Source organism: Kogia breviceps, chromosome 18 (assembly GCF_026419965.1).
Source record: "Kogia breviceps isolate mKogBre1 chromosome 18, mKogBre1 haplotype 1, whole genome shotgun sequence".
NCBI classification, from domain to species: domain Eukaryota; kingdom Metazoa; phylum Chordata; class Mammalia; order Artiodactyla; family Physeteridae; genus Kogia; species Kogia breviceps.
The window spans coordinates 8,500,098-8,527,287 of record NC_081327.1 but is presented as its reverse complement, the minus strand read 5'-3'; the positions used below and the strand labels follow the sequence as shown (position 1 = coordinate 8,527,287).

At 52.3% G+C, this 27,190-nt stretch overlaps 2 protein-coding genes across 2 annotated transcripts in view; one reads left to right on the top strand and one right to left on the bottom strand.

Annotated features, from left to right (window-relative positions):
- SYMPK (symplekin scaffold protein) overlaps window positions 1-12,105 on the bottom strand; it is a 36,862-nt gene extending 24,757 nt beyond the window's left edge. Inside the window, exons 1-8 of the mRNA XM_059045196.2 lie at window positions 11,945-12,105; window positions 7,240-7,363; window positions 7,029-7,094; window positions 5,674-5,727; window positions 5,506-5,579; window positions 3,726-3,852; window positions 2,844-3,093; window positions 966-1,136 (exon numbers count right to left, since the gene is read on the bottom strand). Of these exons, the coding sequence (XP_058901179.1) occupies window positions 966-1,136; window positions 2,844-3,093; window positions 3,726-3,852; window positions 5,506-5,579; window positions 5,674-5,727; window positions 7,029-7,094; window positions 7,240-7,344 (847 nt within the window). The 5' untranslated portion in view covers window positions 7,345-7,363; window positions 11,945-12,105. The remainder of the gene's footprint in view (window positions 1-965; window positions 1,137-2,843; window positions 3,094-3,725; window positions 3,853-5,505; window positions 5,580-5,673; window positions 5,728-7,028; window positions 7,095-7,239; window positions 7,364-11,944) is intronic.
- FOXA3 (forkhead box A3) lies at window positions 11,545-20,103 on the top strand. Its single transcript, XM_067020075.1, has 2 exons — window positions 11,545-12,735; window positions 18,450-20,103. Exon 2 carries the CDS (start codon window positions 18,480-18,482, stop codon window positions 19,431-19,433), a length of 954 nt encoding a protein of 317 aa, XP_066876176.1. The 5' UTR covers window positions 11,545-12,735; window positions 18,450-18,479; the 3' UTR covers window positions 19,434-20,103.
- Window positions 20,104-27,190: the final 7,087 nt, after the last annotated feature.

The following is a 27,190-nucleotide window of genomic DNA, read 5'->3' as shown; positions in this document are numbered from 1 at the left end:
AAACATAGTCTCATCTCCCTCCATCTCTGGTCTAGAAATTCCAACATGCTTGCCCTGGGGAAGGCTATAATCACCTCCAGAATGTCCCAACCGAACTGCCACAACAGTTCATCGTTGGTCCCTGACACCAGAATGACTTTCGAATGTCTAACAATCACCTTGACAAGTAAGCCTCCCCTGTTCCAGAAAGAGGACGCCTGCAATCTTTCCTGCCCAGCATCCCTTCCCACTTCCTCAGCCAACAACACCCCCATTTTCCTTTGAGGGAACCACCTCGGCTCCATTCTCAGTCCAAGTGGGCAAGAGACTCAGGGCCAGTAAGAACACTGCAATCTCTTGGCCATGTGACTGGTTCAGATATAGGCTGACAATATCTTCTTGGCCAATCAGAAACAATGAGCCCTTGGACCTTCGCTGGAATGACTGGGAAGAGACATTCTTTTCCCAAGGAGATGGAATGGAAGCCTGTAACAACTGGGGGGCCATCTTCGCTACCCCAAGGAAAGAGACACACAAGAGCCAGGAGATGGAGAGGGATTTATGATCTGCACACACTCGTGCCTCAACCCCCGACTTTTCAGTTTTCACACATGCACAAAAGTAGAGAAAACAGTATAATGAATCACCATGTACCCATCAATATTTTGCTGATCTTGGCACATCGATCCTCCCTGCTTTTTGGGGGAGAGAAGGGAAGAGCTGGAGTATTTTAAAGTACTTCACAGACACCAACCAGGTCATTTCACCCACACATACCTCAATATTAAAATCAGCTTTGAACCAAGTTTCTGTCACATACAACCACCAAAATATACATGTCTAACCTAGAGAATCCTTCCCTGTGTCCACAACCTACTAGATTGATGATGAATCCCTTATGGGCCCACTACCTAGCTCACATTTCCTCAGAAAAGAGGAGACCGGTCTGTGGACAGAGGAAGGGGAGAAGGAGGGGACCAACTTACCGTGCAGGGTTTCATAGGCCTGAATCACCTCAGACATGAACATGGGCCTCTGGCGGGCAATATTGGCGAGGGAGCCCAGGGCTGTGGTCAGGTTGATAGAGGAGATAGCGGGGTGCACCATGAACTTGAGCAACTGCTCTAAGGCTGCCTTGCCTTCTTCCCACAGCACATCTAATGAGGAAAAGAAGAGAACCAGTTAGTAGGGCCCCTTCTCCCTGGCCTCCAGGGAGAAAGGCAGCCTTTGGGACCAAAAGGAGAAAGATCCTCATACATGGATGGCTGTGAATGGCTGAAAAAGCACAGAAAATTTAGTGGCTGATGAGCCTGACTATAAGACTATTAATCAGTATAAAAATTTAGAGCTGATGCTCAAAGCATGGACTTGCAACAGTGAAAAAGTAGAAATAATTTAAAATATCCAACTATAAGGAATTTGACTGTCTGAACTACACTGATGTAAAACTTTGAATATGTATAGGTCTGTACACACACAGACAAAGAACTCAAAGTTCTTTTTAATCACCACGCTCCTTGATCCAGTCACCAAAAGTTAACTCTTAACAACTGTGAAAGATACCTTGACATTTCTTACACAAACATACTGGATGCCACATTATCTGAAATAGTGAATAAAAAATAGAATGTGATGTAACCATACTGTGGAATATTTTGTAGCATCTGAACATGATATTGTTAGGAAAAGATGTAACAAGATAATTTTGTTGAGTTCAAAAGGTTGTCAAGGGACTTCCCTGGTGGCGCAGTGGTTAAGAATCCGCCTGCCAATGCAGGGGACACAGGTTCGAGCCCTGGTCTCGGAAGATCCCACATGTCGTGGAGCAACTAAGCCTGTGCGCCACAACCACTGAGCCTGTGCTCTAGAGCCCACGAGCCACAACTACTGAGCCCGCGTGCCACAACTACTGAAGCCTGTGCACCTAGAGCCCGTGGTCCGCAACAAGGGAAGCTGCCGCAATGACAAGCCCGCAAACCGCAACGAAGAGTAGCCCCAACTCGACGCAACTAGAAAAAGCCCGCATGCAGCAATGAAGACCCAACGCAGCCAAAACTAACAAATTAATTAATTTTTTAATAAAAAGGTTGTCAAACAACATATAAGAAGAGCTAATATTTGGGGAATGCTTACTATGCCAGCCACATTAACTCACCAAATGCTCATACCTACACCCTAAAGTAGATGCCATAATAATGACCCCCAATTTACCAATGAAGAAAGAGGATGAGAGAATAGGTCAGTTGCTCAATGGTAGAGCAGAGATTCAAACACAAGCCACTACACTCTAATGCCTCTCAGTTGAAAGTATAAAGCATGGTCCTGTTTTCTGTAAAAACAGGGCCAACAGACACAGAAACTATGAATATATACATATAAATATCTTTGCATAGAAAAGGTCTGAAAGAAAATAATACTCTTAGCAGTATTCATCTCTGGTAAGCAGGACTGGGGGAGGGGGGATTTTTCCTTTATACCTCTCTATATTTATTGTTTGACATTTCAGTAATGTGCATGTACTACTTCTATAACTTGCAATTAGAAAAACTGTAAAACTAGCTAGTATTTACTACTAAGTGCTCACGTCTTCATGGAACCTCCCAACAAACTTGTGAAAGGAGTACTACTATCACCTCCATTTTACAAAAAGAAGGTAAAGTTCAGAGAGGAGTAACTTGCCCAAGCTCACATGAGTAAGTGGTAACACTGAGATTTGAACTTAGCATCAGGGCTCCTAAGCACTGTTTTAAACTGACTCCAGACATGAAAAAAAACCAAGAAAAAAGGGGGTGAGGGGGAGAAGGAGGAGGAAGAGAGCCAGGGCCGTGACTGACAAATGGCACCAGCTGATAGGCGGCACTCACTGTACTGGATATAGGGATGGTCACGAGGGATGCGGTCCAGGCTGATATCGTGCTCCTGGCGTCGGGGCACCTCCGAGTCAGCCATGCGGGGCGACAGGGTGACAATGAGGCCCTCCACAAACTTGATGGCATGGGTACGGATGCCATCATTGTCAGAGTCCAACAGCAGGATGATGTCCCCCGCCATGGCAGACACCATATCCCAGCAGGCCTCCTGGAGCTCGCTGATCACCCGTGACTTCACCATCCACTGCGAGTGGGCCAGGGAGGGATGGGCGGACAGACAGATGGGGAAAAGACATCAATCACCAACTCCACCAACTCCCAGAGATCCATAAATGATGATGAATACATTCATTGGGGAAATGTTCACTGAGTTACAACTCTATCTCTGGCCCCATGCTAGCTGATGCCGGGGACAGGACCCAGTGGTGACCAAGCCAGGTCTGGTCCTGTCCTCACGAGGTTCACAGATAGTGACAACCCAGAGTGATGAAGACTCAGATCTTAAGGAAGCCAAAGGAATAACAGTGCCAACCTCACAAGGTGGTGGCAGAGATTAAATGGATTCATTCCTTTCATTAATGTAAATGTACATCACACCACAGTGTGGACCTGGCTGGCCCATCTTGGTCACAAAGGAGGTACTCAGGGAATGTTTGTTGAGTGCACAAATGAATGGACAGATGGATGGAAGGATGGGTTAATGGCAACTCCCTGACCATTACACATTAGAAACCCTTTGCTGTCTTTTCCTAAAGATCAACAGCACGTCTTGCTCATAACGAATCTGATCTGACGCTGGTTTTGAACTCTAACAGATGAGTCTGCAAATGAGACCTGTCAGGCTGGGACAGCCCCCGGTGGGGAGGGAGCTCTTACCTGCAGGGCCACCTTGTAGAGCTGGGTCATGGTGAGGATGGCCTTCTTCACCACATTCACATTCTCATCTCTCAAGAGCATGTTGAGATTCGCGATCAGTTTCAGCAGTAACTCAATGTCTCGCTTACTAGGGGATGGAGGAAAAAGGGAAAGGTCAAGGTGGTCTTTGGGCAGGTGATGGGAGCCTGGGGTCCACAAGGAAAGGGAAATCAGGGTCAGTGTGTCAGGAGATTGGAATGGAGGTGGGCACCTGTCTTGTTTGCCAGCACAGCTGGCACCTTCAGACAGAGCTGCCCCCGAACGCTGTCTAGGTTGGTCCTGTAACCCCCACTGTTCTGTATTATTAGGGCCCTGCTGTTCACGTAAGGGGCAGCAGAGCCAGACAACTGTAAATCTGGATAAGCAACTGTGTCTCATTTAGAATAGTTCCTACCTCAAGGCTTGCTGTGAAAACTGCAACAACACATGTAAAGTTCTTAGAACAGCATAGAAAGCATTCAATAGATATTAGCCATTATTACTTTAAAGCACTCTGCTTTATGTAATCACTGGTTTTGTTTACTAATTTGTTTACCTAAGTCTGAGGGCTCCGAAAGTGGGGGACCCTTTCTAGTCTGAGTACTAGCAGAGTCTCATTTTTTGTTGAAGGAAAAAAAATGAAAGGCCTTCAATAAATATATATTCAGTGAATGAATAAATTCAAGGCTACACCTAGAGCTCAGAATGTGTATTTTCATAACACGTTACAATCTGAATTATTAAGCTAATCAGTCAAAAATATGAAACTCAGCTGTCAGCTACATGAAGGCAGGAACGATACCTGTTTTTATTCACTGTTATAGTCCTACAGTCTGACACAAATGCCTGGCACATAGCAGTTATGTGATACATATCAGTCGAACAAAAAGTTTTTTGGCAAACTCAGAAAACTTACCACAAATTGTCCCAGTAATAATCAATAAAAATTTTGAATCACTATGTTGTATACCTGAAATTAATATAATATTACAAATCAACTATAACTTAAAAAAAAAAAAGGACAAAACTAGTGGTTACCAATGGGGAGAGGGAAGGGAGGAGGGGCAAGATAGGTGTAGGGGGATTAAGAGGTACAAACTACTATGTATAAAATAAACTACAAGGATATATTTACACCACAGGGAATATAGCCAATATTTTACGATAACTTTAAGTAGAATATAATATACAAAAAATCTAAATCACTACGTTGTATACCTGAAACTGATATAATATTATAAATCAACTATACCTCAACTGAAAAAAAAAAATTCTCCCAGTAAAAGGTGGAGACTGAGAATTTGGGCAATGGTGTTATGGACACGGGTTAAAATCCCAGCATGGCCACATACTGGCTGTGTGACCTTAGGAACTCACTTCACCTCTCTGAGTCACAGTTCTGCCTTCAGTTAAATGTACCAAACAAATAATCCAGTGTTATTCTGAGGATCGAATAAGAAAGCAGATGAAGTACTTAGTGCAGCAAAGGAAGTGGCTGAAAAACTGTCAGATGCTGTTTACAATTTGAAGGTAGAGCCGATAGTCCTTACTGATGATGCAGATGTGAAAGTGTGGGAGAAGTAGAGGAACTGTGGATGAGTCCAAGATTTTGACCTTATTAAATATTTGCTGGGGAATCACTGTGCATGGGAGGGAGAATGGGTCTGAGAAGCAGAGGGCAAGACTCTCAGGGCAGGGCCAGGCGCCAAAGAGGCTGACTCCAGCAGGGGTGCTCCCAGGGGCTCTCTGCGCGGCCCCGTACCATGCCTCCTCGATGAAGCCGATGACAAACTTGCGCACTTCAATGGACTTGTCTGCTTGGAAAGCGATGATCTCCTGCCAAGGTCAGGAAGAAGGTAGGTCAGAGTTGCACCAGGATCCATTCCCTTATCCCTACACCCACACCCTTTCTCTCCTGCCGGTCACTCACATCCAGGAAGTTGTCCAGTAGTGTGGGATCTTTGTTGATGATCAGTTCCTGGACCTGGAAAGAGATTGGCGATGCGAAGGAGGAACACACATATAAAACCAGGGTCCAATCAGTGCAGAAAGGAACATGTAGGAGAAAACAGCATTGGGGGTAGGCAGCAGATAAGCTCAGTTCAAATGCTGGCTCTGCCACTCCTACCATGCCCTGGGCAAGTGGCTTCCCCTGAGTCTCAGTTTGCTCTTCTGTAAAATGGGAATCGTAAACAACTTATAGGGCTGTTGTGAGGCTTCAATAAGAAGATGCTACAGGGCGCAGGTCCTGGTGGATAGTGAGTACGTGTTACAGAGGGAGGCTAAAGAAAAGAGGGAAGTGCTGCAGGACTCCTACCTTCCTGAGGCTCACCCAGCAATTCTCTCCACTCTCCTTCTGTTTCTACTCCCCACTCAACTGTCACAATTCATTAGGCATTTTATGACAATTAGAACACATTTTCTGAGGCCCTTGTACCTGCCAGGCTCTTTGGAATAAGCCCTTCCCAAAAACATTCTCCCAGAAGCTCACTGCCTATGACCCAAGGCACTGCTGAATAGTCCTGACAACCACTCCGCGAGGGAGGCCCGGTCAGGACCCCACTCTACTGCTGAGGCGCAATCGACTGCCCAAGGCCACATGCTGAACAAACAGAACTGGGGTCCTCACCCAGGCAACCTGACCTCCCAACCTCTGAACTCCACCTGCCTCCCCATTTCCCCATGCCCTCTTTTGCTTCTGTACAAGCTATTATGCCCTCTGGTCAAGACACTCTCCATCTCTCACTTGGCCTGGTTCTCTCCTTATCATCCAGGTCTCAGCTCAGACGTCCCTCTTCTAAAAAGCTCTCCCTGACTCCCCACCACTCGGCTGGGTCAGGAGCGCCCTCTGGCTTCCACACCCCTCTGGTCTCCTCCATCCCATCCCTGCCCACTCTGGGTCCTCACTGTCTTGTGACCTGCATGTCTTCCCCACTGGATAGGACCCTGGCAGAGAGCAAATATGAGGATCAAGAGCATAGAATTTGGAGTCTGAATCCAGCACTCAAGTCCTAGTTCAGCCAGCTGCTAGCAGAGTGACCTTGGGCTCATTTAAGCTCTGAGACTCTGCTTCTTTTTCTATAAAACAGGGAAGAAATTACCCTGCCTCAGAGTTTTTGTGAGAATTCAATGACAGCGTGGCCGAATAGCACTGAGCACCATGGCAGGCATATCCCAAGTGCTTAACTGTGGACACTAGTGTTATTATCAGTGTCTTCTTTTCCAGAGGTTCCCATCCTAGCTCCCCTTGTCCCGCTTAGCCCAGCATCACCCGCTTCCCCTCACCTGTTTGAGCACTGTGATCTTTGAATCATTGGTGATCAGTGCTGCCTGGTTGAGGAGATCCACCACCTGGAAGGAAGGTGAAAGGCATGTGACAGTACTCACCTTGCCAGCCTAGCCCTGACGGGGCTCCCTGGGTTCTGCCACCTAGAGGTGGATGGCCCCAAGACAGGGCCTGTGCCTCCCCACTCCAAACCCCTCTCTCCATACTCACTCTCTCTGACGTGGTCATGCCATCAATGCCAGGCCCCTCCTCTTGTGTGAAAAACTGTGATGCCACGCTCCGGCGAGTGATGCTGTCCCCACTGCTGCCTGCCATGGCTGCTGCCTGGTACTCCCTGGAGAAGACAGATCAAGCTCTGCACCTTACCTCACTAGCTGCAAAGGGTTCAACCCTCCTTTCTAGCCTGCTGGGTCTCTGTTGGGTCTTTTGAAGCCCCTCCCCCTTCCAGAGTCTGGATCAGACTGTATGTGTCCGTGAGGTTGCAACCTGGGGGAGACTGATGTCTCCCAGCTCAGAGGCAGTACCTCATGGAGTACCAAGCCTCACCTCCAGTACTTTACACATAACGGGCTGACCACAAACACCTGCTGAATGACTGAACAAATGAACACAGAGCAGCCACCTCCCTGTTCTCAGTGCCTCCTGTCTCTCCATCAGGGCTGTACTCTAGACTGGACACCAGAGCAAGCTTTCTAAAACATAGCTCTGAGGAGGGCAAGTCGGAGTCCTATACGTAGTTAAGTACTCAATACATCAGAGAAGGCCTAATTAAATTATATTTCTGCCATTTTCCGGATTACTATGGAGTTGTGCTTTAAAAGGCCGGGGGCGGGGGACTATTGGGCATTTGTCCCAAAGTCACAGTGGCAAAATTAACAAATAAGAAGGGTATGAATTACAGCACTATTCCTAATAGCAAAAGACTATTATCGGGCTTCCCTGATGGTGCAGTGGTTAAGAATCCGCCTGCCAATGCAGGTGACACGGGTCCGAGCCCTGGTCTGGAAAGATCCCACATGCCATGGAGCAACTAAGCCCGAGCGCCACAACTACTGCAGCCCGTGTGCCTAGAGCCTGTGCTCCACAACAAAAGAAGCCACAGCAGTGAGAAGCCCACGCACCGCAACGAAGAGTACCCCCGGCTCGCCACAACTAGAGAAAGCCCGTGTGCAGCAACGAGACCCAACGCTGCCAAAAATAAATAAATAAATTTATTTTTTTTAAAAAAAAGACTATTATCAACACAAATGTTCTCAAATAGGGAGACTGGCTGATAAACTATGATACATCCACATCATAAAACACTATGTAACTATAAAAAGGAATGAGGGAAGAAAAAAAATGAGGAAAATCTCTATATACACTGATAAACAGTGGGCTCTAGCACATTTTAAGTAAAAGCAAGTAAGCTGAAGACAATGTTTACTGTATGCTCCCTTTTTACAAAAGAAAGGAAAATATGTGTATATGTTAAAAAAAGAAAAAAAAAACTGAAAGGAAAAACCAAAAAGTAGAAAAGGGAGAATATAGTTTAAAAAAACAGATGGATCTCAATGTATTATCATCATGAAAAGATGACAGTGACAGCCTGTTGCATCACAGAAGAATGTATACAATTCAACTGACTTTTGTCAAGTTTGTGTATGTATACACAGAATCACTGGAGGCAAGAAACCACTGGGTCTCAGCTGCCTCATAGGTAAAACAGGGATGGTAACAGTGTTTCTCTGTCAGGACTATATTTTTTTTTTTTTTTTTTTTGCTGTATGCGGGCCTCTCACTGCTGTGGCCTCTCCCATTGCAGAGCACAGGCTCCGGACGCGCAGGCCCAGCGGCCATGGCTCACGGGCTTAGTTGCTCCGCGGCATGTGGGATCTTCCCGGACCAGGGCACGAACCCGTGACCCCTGCATCGGCAGGCGGATTCTCAACCACTGCGCCACCAGGGAAGCCCTCAGGACTATTTTGAGTAGATTAGTTTCAGAAGGCTACTGCATAAACTGTTAACAATTATTTGAGGAGGGTGAAAAAGGTGCATCTTTTAAAGGAGATATACTGCACACAGTAGTTTACTTAACAGGTTATCTGTTGAATGAATGACTATCCAACAACCTCCTTCCTAGTCTCCCTGCTGCCTGTCATCCCCACATCTTGCTTAGAGTCAGAGCCAACTCCTCACCAAGGCCCAGAAGACCTTATGTGATCTGGTCCCTTCTACTTTTTTTTTTTTTTTTTGCGGTACGCGGACCTCTCACTGTTGTGGCCTCTCCCGTTGCGAAGCACAGGCTCCGGACGCGCAGGCTCAGCGGCCACGGCTCACGGGCCCAGCCGCTCCGCGGCACGTGGGATCTTCCCGGACCGGGGCACGAACCCGTGTCCCCTGCATCGGCAGGCGGACTCTCAACCACTGCGCCACCAGGGAAGCCCATGGTCCCTTCCACTTCTGCCCTCATTTCCCTCTCAGCCCTGCCTGCTCCAGCTACACTGGCCTCCTTGTCACCATGCCAATCATACCCCTTCCTCCAAGCCTTCTCCTCCAAGGGCTTCTCTTCTTTCTGGCTGGGACACCCCTCCCCTCAGAGACTGGCACAACCCCCTCCCTCCTTATTTCCTCCAGGTCTCAACTCAAATATCCCAGCAGTGAGGTCTCCTCTGACGATCCCATTTCAAATTTCCATTTCCTCTCCCTCCCCATCTGTGTTGCTTTATTTTTCTCCATGGCATTTATTATCATCAACACACTACATATTTATAAGCTCCATGAGGGCAGAGATGTGTGTGTGTGTGTGTTCACTTTCTCTATCCCCAGCACGGAACAGAGCTTGGCACCTAGTAAGTATTCAATAAAAATGCTGAGTGAATGCCAAAGGGCTTCAACAATCACTGGGCTTAGTATCCCTACCCTCTGGCTCTAGAATTCTGAAAAATAACAGCTTATATTTACTGAACATTTAATATGTGCCGGGCACAATTCTAACACACATAGTAACTTATTTAAACCTCACAACACCAATTCTTTGAGGTAAGTACTGTTTTTTTTTTAAATGGGGGTATAGTTGTTTTACAGTGTTGCATCAGTTTCTACTGTACAGCAAAGTGGAGTTCCCTGTGCTATACAGCAGGTTCTCACTAGTTATCTATTTTATACATATTAGTGTGTATATGTCAATCTCCCAATTCATCCTACCACCACCCCTTCCCCCCCCTCGGTGCCCATATGTTTGTTCTCTACATCTGTGTCTCTATTTCTGCCTTGCAAACAGGTTCATCTGTACCATTTTTCTAGATTCCAAGGTAAGTACTATTTTTTTGTGTGTGGCTGTGTTGGGTCTTCGTTTCTGTGCGAGGGCTTTCTCTAGTTGCGGCGAGTGGGGGCCACTCTTCATCACGGTGCGCGGGCCTCTCACTGTTGCAGCCTCTCCTGTTGCGGAGGAGCACACGCTCCAGACGCGCAGGCTCAGTAGTTGTGGCTCACGGGCCCAGTTGCTCCGCGGCACGTGGGATCTTCCCAGACCAGGGCTCGAACCCGTGTCCTCTGCATTAGCCGGCAGACTCTCAACCACTGCGCCACCAAGGAAGTCCCCAAGGTAAGTGCTATTTTTAATTTCCATTTTACAGATGAGGAAATTTGAAGTTCAAGGAGGTAAAGTCACTTGATCAAAGGCTCACAACCTGTAAGATGTAGACCTAGCAGTATGGCTGCAGAATCCAGCCTTCTCACTGCTGTGCTGGACTGCCTCTCTAGAGGAACTGCTTCCTCCTGCTAGGGCTGTTCCCAACAATCCAGTATACTGCTGTTTCCCATCAGAACACAGTGAACTTTTTCATGATGAACCTTTCACACTGATCCACCCAAACTTTTTACCATGTTCTTCCTCTTCCACATTTTGGTTTCTTTCTTTAATTTTTAAACGTATATACATATTTCCTTTGCTTCTATAAAAAGGGAGCGTATGATAAACACTGTCTTTCATTTCGCTTTTCACTTAATCTATGCTGGAGCCCACTCTCTATATTTCATTCCTTTTTTGCCCCCCTTCCCTCATTCCTTTTTACAGCTTCATGATATTTTATTATGTGGCTGTTATCTGTTTTTCTCCTCTGCCAGTCTCCCTACTAAAGAACATTTGGGGTGTTTGTAGTCTTTTGCTATTACCAACAATCATTGGTTCCCCTTCCCTCCCGGTCCCACCGCCCCACTCCCACCTGGAAATATGACGACTCCCCGCATATACACAGAGTGGCTGAAAATCTTTCAGCATTCAACGAACATTAACCGGGAGTTTTCGGCGTGATCGCGCTGTGCTGGGAAACACGTCGGTGACCAACACACACCTGCCTCCATGGAGCTCATGGTCACAGACAGAACGAAAAGAGCCACACAAATAAAGGTCCAGTAACAAATGAGACCCGCCGCCAAGTGACATGAAGGAAAGGCACAGGAACCTATAAGAGCGTTTAACAGGCGGTTTTCGGGACGGAGAGCGGGAAAGGAGGGCTTCGCAGAGGAAGTGACGTTGGTGCCGAGACCCGAAAAATGAATGGGAGTCATCCAGGCGGAATGAGTAAAAGGATGTTGCAGACAGAGGGGACGGCATGTGCAAAAAGCCTGAGACGGGAAGGCGTATGGCGAGTCTGAGGAACCGAAAGGCCAGTGCAGCTGTGCGACGTGAGGAACGAGCAAAGAGGCAGAGCCGAGGCCGGCTGGGCGGACGCGCCTTGGGGGCCACGTTGGAACTTTGCCCTGAGGGCACTAGGGAGCCACGGGAGGGTCCAGAGCTGGGGAAGAAACTGGGGTCCCGAGCGTCACTGCTCCCTTCCCCTCTCATCATCCCCACTCCCCCCGGCAGCGTCCCTGCCCTTTCAGGGTCCTTCCTCCCTTCGTCCCCGGGTCCCCACGCCGCCCCCCCTCTCACCGCGGCTCAGGCCTCCGTCCCCCTCGCGCCCCCTCAGCAGCGCCTCTTCACAGACGCCGCCGCCATCTTCGCTCGCCGCCGTGACACTGCGCATGCGCCCAGCACGGAGGGTCGCTGGGAAATGGAGTCCACTCTGCGGCAGTACCCCGCCCCTACCTTCTGCCGCGCGACCGGCCTTCCGCTTTCCGCCCCCTATGACGCCGGGGCAGCCCCTTCATTTCCGGCTTTCGGGAGCCATGCCTCCTGGGAAATGTAGTCCTTTGACGGGGTCCGGAAGGAAAGGGGGATAGAGGCTTCTGGGAAATGGAGTTCACAGCAGTTCTGGGTCCCTGGACGGCAGGTGTTAGAGAGAGTGGAGAGTCCGGGAGGCGAAGCTCCTAGGTCTGGAAGGTGGTGTGTTTCCTCAGCGGGGTCTGAGCAGAGGCCTCGATCCCCTCAACCCTTGGTCCTGACCATTTACACAGTATGGAGCATTTCCAGCTATCAGAAGCTTCAGTCTTCCAGTCCGTCCAATGGGAAATGTGGTTTCGAGGAGCTCCTACAGGTTCTTATAGTAACACATCGGGACCCATGGAGACCACTCGGCTCTGAGCCTCCTTTCCTCCGCGGCAGTCTTGCTGGGCTCTGGCTGTTCGCCTGCTCCTGTCGAGATGATGAAAGCCCTGGACAGAAGGGCCCTAGAGTTCTGCCTTCGAGGCTTTTAGTATCAGCAATGTCTCCCACCTGTAGCTCCTCACTCGTCAGCCATCTCCAGCTCTCGCGTCCCCGGGCTGCGGCTCCCGGCGCCTGAGGTCTGTCTCCTCGCAATCCCGCAGGGGGCGCCCCAGTCCGGGCGCACCGCCCTCGGGGAGGCGGGAGGGGAGCCCAGGGCGGGCGAGGGCGAGGGCGAGGGCGGGGGGGCTGGGGGGGGTGTCCCGGCTATAAAGCGTGGCCGCCTCCCGCGGCGCCCGGGAAGGCTGGGACCCTGGGCGGTCGGACGGACGGGCGCCGGTCGGAACTCAGGCCGTGCCGGCTGAGAGATCCGAAGCTCTTGGTTCCCCCCCGGGTCGGAGCGGGGGCGGGTGGGGGCGCAGGCCCGGGGGATGCTGGGCTCGGTGAAGATGGAGGCCCATGACCTGGCCGAGTGGAGCTACTACCCGGAGGCGGGCGAGGTGTGTCCTCGGGGATGGCGGAGCGGGAAGGGGGGGGCAGGAATCAGGGTGCGGGCCTAAATGGGGGCAAGGACCGGGGTGTGGACTCAAGTGGGGGCCCCAAATAGAATTGGGGAGCGGAGGAACTAGAGACACGGAGACCAGGTGTAGGAGTCAGGGACGGGGGACAATGCATGGGAGTGTGGTTTAGGCAGGCTAGTCAGAGTGAGGGCTTAAACGGAGTCAGGAAGATTTAGGCAAGGGTCAAGTCATAGCTTAAATGTGAGGGCTGGGTGTCAGGGACCCAAAGTACAAGGAATTAAAATGAACAGACCAAAGATAAGACTCAGAACTCCGGGATACGGACAGAGCTGGGGGATTAGGAAATGGGGTTCAAAACTGGGGAAAATATAAGGGACTAAGAGATGGGAGAGGGAAGTCACCATTAAGGGAAAATCTGAGCTGAGAGCTCAGCGTTAGAAATTAGTGTTAAAGATGGGGGTCTGGGGTAGAAATAAGAATTGGGGTTCCGGGAAAAGGATTGGGGCAGCGACTACGTCAAAGTCAGAAATGGGGGTTGGTGCTCGGGTATAAGAGACGAAGGTGCTCAGATGAAGCTTGGTCTGGGGAGTGTGAAATAACAGGTGATTTAAGAGTTGGGGCTCGGATAGATAGGGGTCAGACTCGGGATCCTGAGATCAGCACATGTCGGCAACAGCATTGGCAGTGGAGGGGTCGGTCTCCACCCCAGCCCCCCATCCCTACTAATGACCCTCGCCCCTCCCAGCTGAACTTCAGTGGTTTAATTGTTATCAGAGACCCTCAGCAGGGATTCTCCTTGTTGGAGTCTGGAGGGTTTCAGATTTCGCACCCCCTATCCCCGCCCCCACTCCGCCTTCCAGCAATCTCCACTAATTGCTAATGTCCTCACCAGTCCCATCTCAGACAAGATTTCCCTGGAGTAGGGGGCAGGGATGTATCTTAATTCGCTCACCCTAGCCGCCGGGAAGTCCCTCCCTAGGTCTAACTCCCATTCCTCTTGCTGCAAGGACTCCTCCTCCTGAGCGTGCTCTCTGCCTAGTCAACATTGTGAAGTGGAGGAGTCCTAGTCAGAGGGTTATGGGGGTCTGGATACCTGGGTTTCTGATGGAAGGGGACTGTGGGGCTTGAGGTGGGGTATGGGACTGGAATGGTTGAGTTCTCCAAAGAGACCAAGATCTGGGGTTTACAGGGGCCCCAGAGTGCCTGAGTCCTGGGTCTGGGGTTTGAAGCTGTAGGGTGAGACTCCTGAATACCCAGGCCTGCGGGGCTTGGCAAGGTGCCCAGGAGGGGCCAGTCCTGGGGCCGTGGAGGTGTGAGGTGCACGTGGGGTGGTGCAGGGAAGGGACTGGGAGTGTTGAGAGGCGGAGCCTGGGCAGCTGGGGATGTCAGTTATACGGTGGGGAAAGCAGAGACCAGGTTGGAGGTGGAGACTCCCAGGTATTGGGGGATCCCGGCTGAAGCCCCCACATAGTTCAGAGTCGGGGGCCTGATTTAAGGGTACCAACTACAAATCAGTGTTTTGGAGGCATATCTTAAGAAGTAAATTGCGGGGGTCTAGGCTGAAGGAGTCATTATTTGGGGCAAAACCTGACGTTTAGTAGGGGACAATTTGTGTGGAAATTGTCTCTGAAATTGAGGGACAGTCTAGAGATAGTCAGCATTTGGGGGCATATTTTGGAAGGGTTGACATACAGGGGGCTGGAAATGGACATACTGTGTGAGGGTCTCCTCAGCTTTCCCATCAACTGAACCACCTCCTCCCCCTGGGTCAGAACGATGTGGGGAGAAACATCTGCACTCACTCAGCAACTGAGGACTGAAGGGGCCCCCAAGCTGCTGCTTGCCCACCACACCCTCCCGCTGGGGTGATGTGGACCTCCCCAGGCTGGCTCCCTGTCTGGAAGGAGACTGGAAAGTTATTGCCCTAAGGCATCCCCACTGGCCTCTGGTTCTCACAGATCGGCTGGTCCAGCTGCTCCCCAATTTTAGAGGTGGAAAACCTAAAGCCTCTTGGCGTGTCGGGGGAGCCACTTGAGGTCCTAGGGTGGGACCAGGGTTAGAAAGTAGCTCATAGCTTCACACAGCCTCCCGCTCCCTGTCACACCCTCCTCCAGAGACAATAAGGAAATGAAAGGGGAGAAATTCCAGCCTCCAGGGGTGGGCGTGCAGGTCCCCTGAGGGCTTCCCCCCAATCTCAGCTCCGCCCTCGCTGGGGAGATCCGGTTCAGACCCGGACACTGGGGGTTCATCCCAGCCCCAGGCATGTGAAAGCCTAGGGTGGATTAGGGCAGCTGCAGTGCTTGAGGTCAGACCTCAAGGAGGACTTCCGGGTGGATGGAGAGCCAGAAGAGGAGGGCTCTGGGGTCCCAGTCTGTCTTCCTCTGTGATACAGGAGAGTCTGACTGAGTTGGAGAACTGTAGGGGGTTGTAGAGGGATTTAGGAACTCTCTGGGGATCCCCCTGAGTCCATCACCTTCTCCCCTTTCTCTGAAGGACCCTCTTCCCTTACTCTTAGGAAGGGACGAGAGCCAGCCAACCCGGGGCGGGGTGGGGGGTGGTGGGGGGTGGTGGGGGGAGACCAGTGCTTGGGGGAGGGGAGTAGCTGTGGCTCCAATTTCAATGTGAGACTTCTGGGGAGACGGTGGTGTTCAGCAAGGGGCAGAGAGATGCAAAGACGTGCTGAAGGGGAAAGAAATAACAGGGTGGGAGAGGAGTGGGGTAGAGAGAGACAGAGAGAGAGTGCCAAGGCAGGGGAAAAGAGATGTGAGAGATGAGGGGGGGACAGAGGTAGAGAGAGAGATACGGGGTATGGGAGAGTCACAAGGAAAGAAAGGCAGAGTAGCGTGGGGTGGGGAGATGAGGGAGAGAAAGGCGAGGAGAGAGAGAGAGACAGGGAGGGATAAAGGGAGGGAGCATGGGGAGGGGAGAGAGACAGGCGTGGGGAGGGGGTGAGGGAAGGCGTATAGAGGTACTGAGACAGGGAAGGAGATGGACAGATACACACAGAGCCACAGGGAGATTCAGAGACATAGGAGGAAAGAACTACCTGGACAGTCATGTGAAAGAGAGAGGGGAGAGTTTCTCTACTAGAACACAGACCTGGGTTGGTTACCACCTGGCCCTGACTCCCTGAGTGACCCTGGCATTTCCCTTTTCTCTCTGGACCTTTGGACGTGCAGACACTTAAGTGACACGGGAATGAGATGGGACACACGGATTCATAGCAGAGGTGGCTCCCACCAGAGCTATAGCACCACCCCCCCAGTGCCATGAGACCACCCTCCCTCAGGGGGAGGGAGCGGGGCAGACAGGCAGATGGAAGATTGAGAGAGAAAGGATGGAAGGCAGGGGATGAAAGGTGTAAACGCGCACAGAAAGAAATCACCGTCCACTGTGCTTCCTATTTTCCTTGCTTATCTTGTTCACTTCCTGCTAGACTGACAGCTCCCTAAGGGCAGGCATTTCCGCCTGCCTTGGTCACTGCTTTTATAGCTTGATCCAGAACACCGATCTGGAGCCAGACTGCCTGGGTTCACAATCCCCGTTCTTTTCCTTCCTTGTCGTGTGACCCCTGGACAACCTCTCTGATCCTCAGCTTGCCCAGCTGTAAAATGGGTGTCATGATAGTGCCTCCCCCACAGTGTGGTTGTAAAGATGAAAGCAGACATTTGCTCTGAAGTGCCTGGATGGAGCAGTGCCGGCACAGAGTAGGCCAAGAAATATTGAATAATTGAGAGACTAGATAGTTACTTACAAAGACATAGCAATGTCTACTGTATTTCACTGAGCTAAGAGGCACATTTTCCCCCCATTTGAACATATCTGAAAATGGAATGGGTTTTTCAGTCAATGGTGTCTCGGGATTATAATTGATAGTGTTTTTTCCCATTCTTATTGATACTTAAAATAATACTGCAGCTTACGAAGTGATGTCTTAGATTTGATGATATATAATAAACAGATGACATATATTAGGTAGAAATATGTGAGTTCTGATTTTCAAATGCTTTTGACCCATAAAAACTGTAACTGTATAACCTAAAAGATGATGGCTAGATGGACAGAGAGTACACATATAGGGACTTCCCTGGCGGTCCAGTGGTTAAGACTTCGCCTTCCGATGCAGCGGGTGCGGGTTCGATCCCTGGCGGGGGAGCTGAGATCCCACATGCCTCGCAACCAAAACACCAAAACATAAAACAGAAGCAATATTGTAAGAAATTCAATAAAGGCTTTAAAAATGGTCCACATTAAAAAAATATATATAGATTCTATTATTAGATAAATCAACAGTTCTTGATTTTTTTTTTTTTGTCTCAGGACCTCTTTACACTCTTAAAGTTATTATTTTGCCTGCGTTGGGTCTTCATTGCTGAGCACGGGCTTTCTCTAGTTGCGGCAAGTGGGGGCTACTCTTCGTTGCAGCACGTGGGCTTCTCCTTGCTGTGGCTTCTTTTGTTGCGGAGCACGGGCTTCAGTAGTTGCAGTGCATGGGCTCGGTAGTTGTGGCTCGCGGCCTCTAGAACGCAGGCTCAGTAGTTGTGACGCATGAGCTTAGCTGCTCTGCGGCACGTGGGATCTTCCCAGACCAGGGCTCGAACCCGTGTCCCCTGCATTAGCAGGCAGATTCTTAACCACTGCACCACCAGGGAAGTCCAGACTCAAAATTATCGAGGACCCCAAACAGTTTTTATTGATCGGGGTTATATTGATTGTTAACAGCATTCAAAATTAAAACTGAGGTGTCTTAAAAATAGGCATTAATTCATTTAAAAATAGCAACAATGTGTTAGTATAAGCAATGTATTTTTATTAAAATAACTATTTCAAAACATTTAGTGAGAGGAGTGGCACAGTTACATTTTTGCAGATCTCTTTAGTGTCTGGTTCAGTAGAAGACAGCTGCATTTTCCTAGCTGCTTCTACATTTGGTCTATTGCTATATCACCTGTCATGTGGCCTCTGGAAAACTCTACTGTACGCTCATGAGGGAAAGAGAGTGAAAAGGGCTAGTCATATCTTATATCTTTCGTTATATGAAAATAGTTTTGACCTCACGGATACCCCAAAAAAGTCTTGGAGACTCCCCAGGGTGTCCTGGACCACACTCTGAGAACCACTTAAAGCGTGAGCTTCAGTATTTGGGAGCGTGGGGGGATGGGGTCAGGGAGGGAGGTGCATGAGGAGGGGGGAGAGAGAGAGACTTCAACAGACAGCTGTTTACAGAGGAGGCAAGACAGACAGACAGATGGACACACAATGGGTCCAGTGACCCTTTGCTTACCAACAGAGTAGAGACTCACCGCTCGCCGTTTCTCTTTCTTTCCCGATAGGTCTACTCTCCGGTGACCCCAGTACCCACCATGGCCCCCCTCAACTCCTACATGACCCTGAACCCTCTGAGCTCTCCCTACCCCCCGGGGGGGCTCCCTGCCTCCCCACTGCCCACTGGACCCCTGGCGCCCCCAGCGCCCACAGCACCCCTGGGGCCCACCTTCCCAGGCCTGGGTGCCAGCGGTGGTGGCGGCAGCAGCTCAGGGTACGGGGGCCCGGGACCGGGGCTGGTGCACGGGAAGGAGATGCCGAAAGGGTACCGGCGGCCCTTGGCACATGCCAAGCCGCCATATTCCTACATCTCGCTCATCACCATGGCCATCCAGCAGGCGCCGGGCAAGATGCTGACCCTGAGCGAGATCTACCAGTGGATCATGGACCTCTTCCCCTACTACCGGGAGAACCAACAACGCTGGCAGAATTCCATCCGCCACTCGCTCTCTTTCAACGACTGCTTCGTCAAGGTGGCGCGCTCTCCAGACAAGCCGGGCAAGGGTTCCTACTGGGCCCTGCACCCCAGCTCAGGTAACATGTTTGAGAATGGCTGCTACCTGCGCCGCCAGAAGCGCTTCAAGCTGGAGGAGAAGGTGAAGAAAGGGGGCGGCGGGACCTCTGCCTCCAGGAACAGTGCGGGGTCAGCCTCCTCGACCACCACCCCCGCTGCCACAGTCGCCTCTCCGCCGCAGGCCCAGCCGCCAGCCCCCGAACCTGAGGCCCAGGGTGGGGAAGACGTGGGGACTCTGGACTGTGGTTCGCCCCCTTCCTCCACACCCTATTTCACTGGCCTGGAGCTCCCAGGGGAGCTGAAGCTGGATGCACCCTACAACTTCAACCACCCTTTCTCCATCAACAACCTGATGTCGGAACAGACGCCAGCTCCTCCCAAACTGGACGCGGGATTTGGGGGCTACGGGGCGGAGGGTGGGGAGCCTGGGATCTACTACCAGGGCCTCTATTCCCGCTCTCTGCTTAATGCGTCCTAGCGGGGGGGTGGGAGCGTGGTGGGTGGGGCATGGCTGTAGCTCACACCGTCAGGCACCTGCGGCCTGATCCTCCCGGGGACACTTGGCTTGTCCTGTCAGTTAACATCTTGGCTGGTCCGTTACTCACTGCGGTGGCTTCCGTCTCTGTGGGCACCGTGTTGATCCACTGGCTACTGTGATAACTGCCTTTGACATCTTGGTGGGCCCGCTGAGTACTGGGAAGACTGCCATGTTGATTGATGTTATTGGTTGACCTGTTGGGTATTCTGCTGGCCACCATCTGGGATGACATCTTGGTGGGCCCTTTGGGCGCCGTGGTGCACATCCCCGTGGCTGATCCTTTGGATGTGACGGTGACGTGGGCCCACTGGGCGCTGTGATGGCCACCATCTTGACTGGCTGGCGTAACCAGCGTACCACTGTGTATCGTGATGGCCACCAACAGCCCCTGTGTTGGCCGTGCCGTCACAGTCTCTGGTGTGAGTTGAGCGGCGGATGGAGATGAGGATACTCCTTGGTTTTTTTTCTGGAGCCCATCCCCTGCTCCGGTCCAGGAGAAACCAGAAAGGACTGGTTAGGGTGTGGGGAATTTCTACTGAAGTCTGGTTCTTGCCTGGGAAGCGGGATACTGGCTGTGTTTGACCATTAAAGGCACCATTTCTGCCTCTTACTGAATGTCTCTTTTCCTTGGCGAGTGGGCCCTGTGAGGCTTGAACACCTGAATTGCTGTCCCCTGTCCCCTCTCCTTCCTGCCCCCAAGAGCTGGCCGCCCCTGGGGGAAGGGCTGGGGGAGGCATCGACCTGACCTTTGGCTCTTTGCTGTCCCTGACCCCAAGGACAGTTTGCTCACAGATAGCAGCCCCTGCAGCAGTGGGGCCAGGGCAGCAGGAGGAGGTGGCTGTGGCTATGCCGTGACCAAGGCCATCTCCCTACCCCCACTCTCCAGACACATGCCTCCAGCGCCGAGGTTCAGGGAGCCCAGGGGCCGCTCGATTTTTGGTTAAGCTAGGGAGGAGGAGAAGGGACAAACGGGGTGCTAATTGAAGGAGACAGGGTGTGCGTTACTTTATTCGTTTGCACGTGTGTGTGTGCGTGCACCTGTGCTTCTGTGGGTCGCATCACTACGGCCACTGAGGTCCCTGTGGTCTGCTGCAGGGCGTTCTCTATTGTTTGTATCCCTCAACTGTCTGAGTTTGTATGTCTGTTCCTCCCCTGGGTATGTGCTTACTGTCGGTGTCTCGGGATATCAGACTCGTGTGCGTGTTTCCTTTATTGTTTTGTGCGTGTGGTTCTCTTATACACCTATCCCTGGGACCCTCTGGGTCTCCCTCTGTTGGATATGTGTCCCGTATGTCCATTTGTCTACATACCTGCTGCCTTAAAGAGTCTACGTGTGACTACATCGGCGTCGTGGGTCATTTTGTGCTTCATGTGTATGTCTGGGAACCAGCGCGCGCCTGTAGTTTTTCTTTAAAGTATGTCCGTGTTTGTGTATTATGCCTGTCTTTGCTGTGTGCCTGTGACGGCCGTGGCTGTGTGTGAGCGTGTGTTGACTGGCCCGGGTGTGTCTTGTCTCTTTCACGTGCAGGCGTGTGGGAAAGGAGCTGGGCCCTCCTTCGGGGGCTGGGGGCTTCTGGGAGCCTCTGGGTTTGGGTATTTCTGTTCCTCCAGGTCTCTGCCCGGGCTCTGAGTCTGGTGTCGGTGGCTCAGATGTTCCAAGGGATGGCTCTGTGAACCACAACTGTGTTCCTCGCGCCCTCCATTTCACAGGGTGGAAACAGAGACCCAGAATGGGAAGGGACTGGGCCAAGGTCGTCTGCCACGCTGGAGCAGGTGTGTTTTCCTTAGTTTGCGTTTGTCTGACTTGGTCGTTGGCTCTCGAGCCACTTATTCATTTAGTCAGGCAGTCATTCAAAGACCAAAAGGCTGTCTCTTTATGCGCGCGCCTGTGTGTGTGTTTGTGTGAGAGACAGACAGACGGAGAGAAGGAGCTGGGGAGGGGGAGAGGTGTTTCTCCCAGTTCCTGTGTGTCCATCTTTCTCCGGTTCTTAGTGTCATCTATGTCCCTACCTCTCTCTGTGTGCCTTTATCTCTGTCCCTTGGTTTATGGGAAAATGCTCGCTCATCCTCTGTGCCTCTGTCTTTCATATGCTTTGCTTTGCTCTCTCTCTTCAGCCTCTCCGTTGCTTCGACTCCGTCCTCTGTCTCTCTCTGGGCCTCTGGGTGGCTCCCTCCTTCCCTTGGGGGCTCTGGGTCTTCCTCTCTTGGGGTCTGCCTCCCCCCCCCGCTCCTTTGGCTCTCTTGCCTCTCTCCTCCACCTCCGCTCTCTCTCTCCCAGCTCCCGGAGTTTCCGCCTCTACCTGCCACCTCGCAGGCCAGGCCCTCTAGTTCTGTCACCGTGCCCGCCCTGCCGGCTGCGTGTCACCCCCACCCCGCCCCCTGCCGTGCTGGCTCCCAGTCAGCCGTCCCACCAGCCTTGCTGTCCTGGGCAGGCTGGGGAATTCCTCCCGGTTCCTGGAAAAAACAACTGGTGTCAAGAGAAAGGCCCTCAGTCTCCCTGGGTGCCCACCCCCCTCCCTCGGGCCTGGGGGTCTCTCCCAGAGTCATGCCGGCCCGAGGCAGGAAGCCCTGCGGTTTCTGGCTTCTCCCAGGCGGCCTCCGGATCTGGCCCCCGCCCCCCGGCCAACAGCCCAAATATTATTCCGCAGGAGGAGTCGGTGGCAGCGGGAGGAGGCCCAGGCTGAAAGAGGCTTTCAGGGCAGCCAGGCCTGGGGCTTCCTGTCCCCAGGCTCAGGCCTCAGGCCGCCCCAGTGGGGACCTCAGGTGGCCAGAGGGGCGGGTGTTGTTGTAGGGTCCTGGGGGGGAGGGTGGGGCCATCTGTCAGGGTGTCTGGTGGCCACCGGCTCGGCTGGCGTGGGCAGGTGTGACCCCTACCCCAGGGACAGCCGGCTGGTGGCCAGCAATGGAAAAGTACCGCAGTCAGACATGGGACGCATGGACAGACATGAGGACGCTAGGGATCAGGGATGGAGGGATAGCCATGGGGACACAGAGAAGCCTGGGCTGAGACAGATGGACCTGGGCACGGCTTGTGGGCTTTGGGTGACATAGTCCACGGGAGGGGCCGTGAGTGGGGAAACAGAGGCCAAGGCAGGGTCCCCCACCTTGGGCAGAAGACATGAGGTGATGATGATGAAAATAATAATAACAACAGCTACTAGGGCTTACCATGTGTCTGGCATTATGTAGCACCTTACAGAATCGATACACCCAATCCTTCCCACCACCCATTTTATTATTGGGGAAACTGAGGCATGAAGAAATGAAGTGACTTACCCAAGGTCACACAGGTAGTGAGTGGGGAGCTAGGACCTGAACCCAGGCTCAGAGCCGATGCCCTTAACCAGGACGTTATTCTAGAGCATAGGAGGGGCAACAGCTGCACAGCAGGGCCCTCGGGTCCCAAGCCCTCCCTCACGGTCACCTCCACTCACACCCTGCTCCTGGAGGCCGAGGGGGCACCCCAGAAGCCAGCAGCCAGGGAGGTTTATGAGTCTGTGTCAATGTCAAGGTGTTTGCAGGCTTCTGTGTTACCCTATGATTTGTCTGATCAGTGTGTGAGTGTGTGTTGTGTGTGCCTGTACGTCTCTGTGTTGGTGTCTTCTCACCGGGTTTCTGTAGGTGTTGCAGTGCTGTGTCACCGGGTACGCATGTATGCCACTGTTCTATCATTGTCTTCTCTGTGTCTGTCGCTGTGTCCTCTGTCCTTGTGCTTTGCTGCTGTGTCTCTAAGCCCAGCACTGCGTTTGCCCATCATTGTGTCCTGGTCTCTGTCACTGTGTCTATTACAGTGTGTCTCTGTCACTGGCTTCTGTGGGTCTGTTTATGTCTCAGACACTCTGGGTCTGCCTATATCTGTCCCTGTGTGTCACCGTGTCTGTCCCCCTATGTGTCACCATCTACCCAGGTGTCACCGTGTGTGTTACTCACCACCCAGGCCACAGGTGGGCGTGTCGGGCCCACTGGGGCCCAGAGCTGGGGCCCAGCCCATCCCACCCTCGCTCTGCCGTGGGCCAGGCTGGGCGCCTGTTTGCCATGACTGCCCCAGGTAAACACCAAGATCCGGAATCCGAGGGCCACCTCCCTCACCTCCACTCCCTGCCCCTTAGCCTGCCCTGGACTGGGCTGGACCAGAGCTGCACAGGCGGTGCCCCTACACTGGAGACGTGCCCTGACCCTCGCCCCGCGCGGTCGCCAGCCTTCCCAAGCCCCCAGCCTTGGCCCTGCCTGCCTGCCGGCTTCTCTCTCTCTCCGTCCCTCTCTCTCTGTCCCTCTCTGGATGTCTGCTGGCCTCTCCGCTTCTTTCTGTCCCCACTTCCTCTCAACTGGGTTTCTCTGCGGCTCTGCCTTTCTCGGGAATGACCTGTGTCTTCCTTCTGTCACTGCCCCTCTACCTCTGACTTTTTCTGTCTTTTCTCAGCGAAGTTTGATTTCTCTGCTTTCCTGATCCGTCTCCATTTGAGTCAGTCTTGGTTTCTAACTCGGCGTCGCAGGCGGCCAGTCTCTTTCTGTTTGTCTCTCGCACTTTGTAAGTTTCTCTCTCGCCCTTCTGTTCCTGTGTCCCTCTCAGCTCGAGCCTCTCGGTCTTGGTCACTATCTCTGTGGGTCTCTGAGCCCCCAAGCCCCACAGGAGCAGACCTCTGCCATATCAGGGTCCTTAGGGAAGTGTGTGGCCCCCAGCCTCCCACCCCAGCCCACTGGTGTGTGTGTGTATATACATATACATATATATATATATATATATATAAAGTGTATACATATATATATTTAAAGGTATATGTACATATTATTTATATCTGTACCCGGGGACAGGAGGGGCAGACACTGGGGCCTTTGTGTAGCTGCTGCCCGCCGCCTGCCCGCCCGCCACTCCTCTCCCTTCGTCCCTGCCGCCCGCCCGCCCGCCTCTACTCCCCCCTCATAGAAAGGTTCCTGTGAGGCCTGCCAGCTTCCTCTGCCTGAGGTGTGAGTGGGCACACCACAGGGCAAGGCGGGCAGGGGGGCCTGGGGAATTTTTCCAGCTCCAGGGAAGGTTTCCGGGTGGGGAGGGTTCTGGAAGGAATAGGACTTCTCAGCTGGGCTGCTGTCTGTCTGTCTGTGTCTGCTGTCCCTGGGCGTCCCCGGGTCCTTACCTGGCTTCTCCCTGGGAGTCTGTCCATCCATCTAATGTCGTTCTCTTTCTCTGTCGATTTGGGTCTTATTCACTCGTGCACACACTGTCATTGGGCATCTGTACTAGGCCCTCTCTTGAGCCCTGGACACAGAGATGAATGGGATGCTGTCCATCCCAGCTGATTCCGTGCTTTTTCTGTCTCATTTGCTTCATCCCTTCCCTCAGTGCTTGAAACCGTCTACTTGCTCCCATTAAAACTAAATCCACAGTCCTTACTGTGGCAGACAGGGCCCCCAGTGCTCCCCACCCTACTATCCTTCTGACCTCAATCTTATGACTCTCTCTCATGCCATAGCTGCACTGGTCACCTTGCTTCTGGAATGAACCAAGCTGGCTCCCACCTCAGGGCCTTTGCACATGCTGCTATCCCCCCTAGATGGCCCGTGGCTCGCTCACTCACCTCCCTTAGTTTTTAGTTTCATCTCAGTTTTACCTCCCCTTTTTTTTTTTTGGCCAGGCCACGTGGCTCATGGGATCTTAGTTCCCCGACCAGGGATCGAACCCACGTCCCTGGCAGTGAAAGCATGGAGTGCTGACCTCTGGACCGCCAGGGAATTCCCCCTACCTCCCTCTTTAAAATACCAATCTCCATCATTCTCTATCTCCTTTCCCTGGTTTATTTTTTCTTAGAATTTACCGCCATGGCTGTCACATTTTATGGGTCTGTATCTCCCACCTGAATGTCAGCTCCATGAGAACAGGGGATGCATTCTGTTCCCTGCTGTATCCACAGAACCTACTGCAGGGCTTGTCACACAGTGGATGCTGAATAAGCATTTGTTGAAAGAAAGGAGTCCATTAATTTATCCATCCTTTAACCTTGCCAGTGCGGGGCAATGCTGGGGACACAGTGGTGACTGAGACAGCCTTGGCCCTGCCCTTATGGGGCTCACAGTCCAGTCCCCAGACAATGACTTAGAATGCTCAGGGCTGGGATAGGGGAGTGGGAGCCCAGAAATGGCACCTGACACAGACTGAGGGTCAAGGAGGGCTTCCTGGAGGAGAGGTCAGCTGAGCTGAGAACTGGAGGGTGAACAGTGAGCCAGGTCTGGTCATGGGGACCAAGTGGCTAAGACAGACCCAGCCCTGCCCTTCTTCACAGAGCTCTGTTCTCCCCCTTGGGGTCTCATAGAACTTTTGAGACTGAAGATGTCTTCACTCTCTAGGTCAAACCTGTACCTTTTCCTGATTTCACAGCCTCCCTCCTTCCCTCTCTCTCTCCACATCTGTCTCTCTTCTCTCTCCTTCTGTCTCTATTGTTGGCATTTCCTCAGTGTACCTCAGCCTCCCTTAACCCATCTGGATAACTCTCTATAACTTTCCTTTCTGAACGTTTATCTCTCTCTGCTTCTACCTCATCTCCCTCATCTCCGAGCAAGCTCCTTTCCTCTCTCTGGATCTCTGTCTTCTCTCTCTCAGTGAGCTGGTCTCCTTGCATCTCCCTCCCCATCTCTGTCGTCTCCATCTTTCCCTGGGTCTCCCTCTGTGTCTCTGTCTCTCCTCTCACGAAGCCTCTTCACCTACTCACTGATCCCCCAGATCAATCCAGAACCCCTCCACTCTGGCCCCAGCCTGGCACTGAATGAAGAGGGGCTGATCCAGGCCCCTACACCCACACAGTTCAGGCTGCCGGCTCTGTTAATAGTTAACCCAACCTCTATCTAGAATACACACCAGCCAGGCTGGGGGTGACTCCTCTGGCCCCTACCCACCCACCAGCTGTTCTTAAAGGACCAGGTGTCCTCCACAGCTCTTTAGCCCCCACTGGGGCACAGCGCCCCCGTGTCTGGAGGCCTCTAGCTCTGAGAATGGGGGAGGGGGAGCTACCCAGTACTTGGGTCTGCAGAACTGGGTCAGGAGAGGCCACAAGATTGCCCAGGAGGGGTGCCCAGGCATGGCGCTCCATCCAGCGTCTCCCTTGCTCCTGGCTTATCGCCTGGTATATTTAATCAGGGGTGGTTTTCCCAGCCCTGCCCAGAGCCCAGGCTGGCAGTGCCAGGGGTGACAGAACACCTGAGACCCGGTGGCTGGGGGAAGGGACTCCTCAGTCCAAGAACTGAGGGTCCTCCAGATCTGGAGGACCAAGCCCCAGAGCCCCTAATATTTGGGAGTTGGGACATGGAGGTCTGCGAGATGTGTGGGAGGGACACCTGGATAACCAAGATGGGTCAGGACGTTAAGGTCTTCCTGATTTAGGTGATATTAACGTCTGGGTTCCTGAGACCTGGGGCAACCTAGGGTCTCACAGCCGTGTGACAGGGCTGTGCGGTGGCAGGACACACCGTCATTCCTCATCTCTCTGTCCATCCGCTGGCCTTTGCGCCCGGCTTTGCCCCCTTCACGAAATCTCCACCTCAGGGTCGCAGGGGAGGCCGCTGGGGTGGGGGCTGGCTCTTGGGGCCTCCCCCTCCCCTTAACCCCTGCTTTGCCACATCCCGCTCAGGCCCCGCCCCCTGACGCCAGCGAGCAGGAAGTCCTGGTTAATTATCAGCCCGCCGGCACAGGTGCGGGACAAGGCCGCGCA